This window comes from Teleopsis dalmanni, chromosome X, assembly GCF_002237135.1.
Source record: "Teleopsis dalmanni isolate 2A chromosome X, ASM223713v2, whole genome shotgun sequence".
In the NCBI taxonomy this organism is placed as follows: domain Eukaryota; kingdom Metazoa; phylum Arthropoda; class Insecta; order Diptera; family Diopsidae; genus Teleopsis; species Teleopsis dalmanni.
Window position 1 is genome coordinate 8,918,006 of NC_051848.1, and position 6,000 is coordinate 8,924,005.

At 29.0% G+C, this 6,000-nt stretch overlaps 1 protein-coding gene across 1 annotated transcript in view; it reads left to right on the plus strand.

Annotated features, from left to right (window-relative positions):
- The window catches only part of LOC119690024, a 29,432-nt gene extending 23,980 nt beyond the window's left edge, over positions 1-5,452 (plus strand). Inside the window, exon 4 of the mRNA XM_038105002.1 lies at positions 5,293-5,452. Within this exon, the coding sequence (XP_037960930.1) occupies positions 5,293-5,307 (15 nt within the window). The 3' untranslated portion in view covers positions 5,308-5,452. The remainder of the gene's footprint in view (positions 1-5,292) is intronic.
- Positions 5,453-6,000: the final 548 nt, after the last annotated feature.

Genomic DNA, 6,000 nt, shown 5'->3' on the forward strand with positions numbered 1-6,000 from the left:
CTCATATGTACAAGGCTTTCCTATTATTCTTCAATTTACGTCCCATAGCCCATAACTTGCACTTGCAAATCCTTAATTTGCTTTTTATTTGACTGCATTTGTTTTAATTACACAAATTAAGGCATTTACTCTTAATGCCTAAAACTCAAAATCCTTTACTGTCCTACTAATCTTCTATGTTTTTGTATGTTAATGCCATTGTAAAAAAAAAAATTTAAATTTTTGGGTCATTTTTCTGACCAAATATGATTGGAAATCTATTGTTTTCAAAAAACATTTTACTACGGTTATCCTTTTTACTAACTACCGTATAATCTGTCACTATTACCAATTCAATTAAGTCATAACTATGAAAATTTTTTCAAAAACATAAAAAATCGCACTTTAAAGTCTTTGTGAATTTGCATTATGGAGCTACTCAATCTTAAGTGCAACATAAACTATCTTTGTAGTTCTCACTACTAAGATCTAAGCCACTGTTAAAAATTTCCGCCTTCTCATCGGTTCTGCTCGCATTTATGTGTGCATATTTTAGTACCAAAGGATGCATTGTGGCGCACGACATTGGGTCTCTGGTTTCATTCCGCTGAGATAAATTCGAGCCATAAAGAAGACATTAACTTAATGTTGCCTTACGTTATCCTCTTTAATTCACACATTCGTTCGTTGTCTTATTTTTCATTTTGTTTTTAATGACTTTATATTTCTCTTTTGTTCTACTTTCTTTACATGTCCTGCATAAGTTTTACACTCCACTTTTATGTACACATTTAGGATTTTTACGCTGATTGTAAGTCAAATGATTAAACTATTAAAATCGTCATTCACAAAGTAGAGCACAAATAAAAATGGAAAATTGGAAAATTGGAAAATGTACTGTGAAAAGAGGATTTGTAGATTTGTTTCTTTTATAGCTAATTTTTTTTTTTTAATTAAAAAAATTAAACATATTGTTTGTATATGTATATACTCATTTTTAATTGACATTAATAATACATTTGCATAACAGATTTTATAAATTAAATAACTATTAATTAAAATTCATAAATGCTATGGACGGACTTATATTTTAATTAGACAAGTTAACGGCTTTGATGAGAAAAATTTTTAAATCTGAGCATTAAATTTTTAAACGGGTAGTCACTTGGGCCGACCGTACAGCTTTTATCTATTATCAGTAGTCTTTGTAATATTTGCACACAACATTACTAATACTCAAATACTATACAATCTAATGCATTGTCTTTATTTACTACTAAAAAAATTGACGAAATAAATTGCATTACGTCAGTGTGTAAAATGAATAAATTCCATGAGTCTCTCTAAGCTCTTTTCCACAGGCATTCCCAATTCATTGCTCTCTTCTTTGACGAAATGGTTCGTTCAGTTCTGCTGTACAATCGCGGATATCACAACCCACTTCAGAGAGCATATTCCTAAGTAGTCCCAGTCTTTAGGTAACGTCCATCATTTCTCTTAATTAACGTTTACTATGTTGTCACCCCTAGTTTAGATAAATTTGTAATCACAAATATTACGCTCCTTTTACGTTTTTCCTCTGATTACTGGAATGTATTTGCAACCGCCTTCAGTGTCGATAAATTCACAACGATTGTGGACTGATCGTTCACAATCATTCCTAAGAGGTGGTATTAGTGAGTTCAAGTCTCACATTGTGGCTTACGATGCTTTCCAACTACTGCAAAATAAAAAAACATGATAAAAAAGTTGAATGCGTTCAGTCTAATTGGTACAAAATTATTGGAACGATTATTAATATCAAATTAAAAAAAAAAGGAATTAGAAGTAAAAATATATATATATGTAATATATATATAAGAAGATATATATAAGAATATATATATAAGAATATATATATAAGAATATATATATATATATTTTAAATTATTTAAAGCCACCATATCTGTTTTGTGTGAAATAATTTTTTATTAACTTGAATTACAAAAATTTGTGAAAATAATTAAACTTTCAGGATCCATTCATTCTAGCTCGTTGTGGCTATCTTTTACCTTATCTTTGGCTTTCAAACGGTTAAGAAATGAGTTGCATGCTTCACGAATGTGATCTTTCGGTATTTTGGCCCATTCCTGAAGAATGGCTTTCTTCAGCGCACCTATACTGGCATATATTTTAGTCCTCATCTTGCTTTCCATAGTCCATTCATTTGCGTTTGAAGAATTCGAAAGCCATTGTATGGACGTAATGAAGTGTGGAACCTGATTTATTATCCATGCTTGGTTCATAAGAGCTTTATGAGACGGTGACGAGTTGGTATCTTGTTGGAATCACAAGATGTTTAAACCTTTGAATTTTAATAGAATGCTTTTATTCAACAAATCACAATAAAAATTATTAAATATTCTGTTTAAAATATCAGTAAAAAAATTGAAGAAAAGCGCATCAAAAATGTAATATTGTATACTGCTTGTATTTCAAAGACTAGTATTTTTAAATAATTTGAAATTACCTGATTACGTTCTTAATCATTACATATAATTTTTAAAACTTAAAATAGTTCGTGTAAATTTCCGAAAAATATTAACATAAAGCCATTCTTAAATTGTTGCACAAATCTTAAATCAGTTCTTATAGTACTTTTATTCTCTCAACTTTTATTTTAACTTTCACATGCCTATTATTATCGTTCAAATATAAACATTGGTTGAGTACTTCGAGCTTAAAAATATGACTTAATTACTTGCGCATACACGAGTACGAAAAAATGAGATACTCCAACACTAGTAAGTGTGACGTAAATTAAGAGGAATACACAATACTTAAGTTCTTATTAAAAGGCGGAGAATGTGAAAAAATGGTTATGAAGAAATACAGATCCCTGGAGTATTATGTTCGTACCTACAATAACTATGATGACGAAACTTCAACAAGCGACTTAACTTGACAGTGAATTATGCTGTGCATAACATTCTATAAGAACATCCTGACAAACACAGTTACTTGTGGACACATAAATAAAGTCAGTATTAAGACTACACCACAGAGACCTATGTGCTCCTCTTGGTACTGTACTTGGTACTGTACCCCGCGTGTGTGTTGGGTAAGTGTAATGCGCTTTAATCTGCATAATTAAAAGTGTTGATTAAAATTTTCAGGGTTGCCATTTTAAATGTTTTAATTGAGCAAAAAAAAAAGAAGAAAATCTCTAATGAAAAACAATTTTGTTTTATATTTTTCTTTAAAAGACATTTTCTTTACAAAAATATTTGTAGCATATATAAGATAAAAAAGATAAAAAATGAAATACTCGTATTACGTCGGTAAAGATTTGCTCAATAAATAGAAATTCAAAAAATGTTAAAAGTTGTACTTCTTATACTATAATATAATATAAAAGAGTGACTTGCTAAAATCATATTTTAATTTCTGAGGTTTATATTTAATACAGTGCTTCAGCTTGTAACTGAATTCAAGTTATTTAACTTGAACTTCCTTCCTTAACTTAACTTCCTTTTATCAAGAATTAATCGTCTTCAAATAATTATGATCTTAATAACTTATAACTTTTAAAGTTAATAAGTCTAGGTACTTCAGGGAGCAGGGATTTACATTCTTAGTTCCCTTATAATTATATATTTTATCTGGAATATATATCTTAAATATCGTAATATTGAAAAATATTTCATATAAAGATGAATATTAGAATAAAACTCAAACTAACTATAAAAATTTCATGATATATATCAAAATTCGTTGTCATTTTTAAAACTAGCTAACATCACTGACATTATCATCATTTTAAGCATTTACAATATGGTGTGCGCTTGGATTTACCTTATATTGTTTCAAACAAATAAAGCGAATTTTGGTATAGACATATGTAATATATTGATTTTTTAATCAATGAAGCTATCGCACGCTACCAGCAAATCGCTTTGCGGTATTTTGGTCCATTTTCGGCTTATCGCCTGCTTCAGAGGATCGACATTTTGGAATTTTTTAGTGCCAACATTACTTTTAAAAATACCCCAGACAGAGAAATCTAAAGGGTTTATATCAGGTGAACACGGTGACCACTGTGTTGAGGAAATAAAGCACGGAACGTTGCTTTTTAGCCATTCTTACACCATCACTATCGGTGGTGTCTATTTGCTGGTGACTATTCGTATTTTTAAATTTTCAGTTGTATTAATTAATAATTAATAATTAGTATTAATTTAGCATATATTTAGGCGCATGTTATGCAACATATTTCTTTTTCTCATTGTAATCAGTATTGATTTAGTGGTCATTTAAGTACATTTATTTAGAAGTATCTGCCATAAGAGATGTTTTATCATCCTATTGTAATTAGTATTTATTTAGTGTTTACTTAGACGCATGATCTGAAACAGATATTTCATTATCTTATTGTAATTGGTATTTATTTAGTGTTTATTTAGGCGCATGTTCTGAAACAGATATTTCATTATTTCATTGTAATAAGTATTTGTTCAGGTACATGTGCCTCACAACAGTTACATCATTATCTCATTATAGTTAGTATTTTTTTAAGCACATAAGCTGCAATAAAACACTTTGTCAAATGGTATATGAAGCACAGCAGAGAATTTTATAGAGACTGCTTATCGCTATCCATAAAATACCTTTATTTTTGAAAAGTCATTATTAGCAAATAATTATGAAGTAATTATATTACAAGAAAATAACTACAAATAGAGTAAAAGGATGTGATCTGTAGTCAGCTCACTTGTGACTTGTTACAAGTCCATAACAACGATGATCAATTGACATAAATCTCACTTCGAATGATAAAACGTGCTGTAGAAAAGCTTTAAAAATATTATAAAAGTTTTAAAATTATTATATTATAAAATATTATAAAAGTTTTGAAGTGATTATATTAGGCTCTTCAAGAAATACTCAATATACTGATGAATTCTGATTAAATATGATTTTAAATACCAGCTCAAGTGATCAAGTGAAGTGACTACAGATTTTATTCAAAATGTACTTTATTTCTATATTGTAAATATATGTTATTTGCGATTTGTGTTATAATTCCACATTTAAATTTATTTAAAAATTTTTATAAAATTTTAAAAAATGATTTAATGTTTTTTTAATTAATTAATAAAAAACTGTTAAATATTTTCAAAAGCTTTGCATAAATAAAATGCATATATAGCATATAGCATGTACAGGTATGGAAAAAAATATGCTTTAATAAAATAAATTAAACTAAAGTAAAATAAATTGAAATAAAATAAATAAATAAATAAATTAAACGAAATAAATTTTACTGTTTTTCAGCTCGGGCACTCGTGATTTTATCGCAAATGTGAACATGAAATATTTTGATGCTGAAATCAAGCGCGTTGACTAACTGGAATCGCAAATATTTCAGTCAATTGCTTTCGGTTTTGCTGCTGATTGGAACCACAAAAAAGGACATAAAAGGAAATGAAATAACAGGCAAAAATATGAAATGAAATAAAATCAAAAAAAAAAAAAAGAAAACATAAATAAATAAATAAATAATATGAAATGTAATAAAACTATAAAAAAAATTGCGTTCATTTAACTGGCAGCGCATAATTCCACAGGTAAGCAACCACTCACTCACTTACTCACTTACTCACTTACTCACTTACTTACACACACCCATACGAACGCACAAACCATGGTGCACTGAGAGAGTCACACTCAACACTCGAACACACACAAACGAACTCACACTGCAATCATTTCTGTACATTTTACTGTTTGTAAATTATTATAAACAATTTTTGTTAACGATTGCTGTGCTAAACGTAAATTGCATTGCTACAATGTGCGCTTGTGTGTTGGTGACTTCATTCGGTTGATTGCATACGTTTCATACGTTTCACGCGTGTGTGTGTTTGTGTGTTTGTGTGTGTGTGAGGCTGTGCGTTTGTCGCACACATTGTAGTATTTCCATAAATAAGTCGGTGCGTATGTGTTGAAATTTATGCTTATTTCTTCTGCTTTTTATGGTTG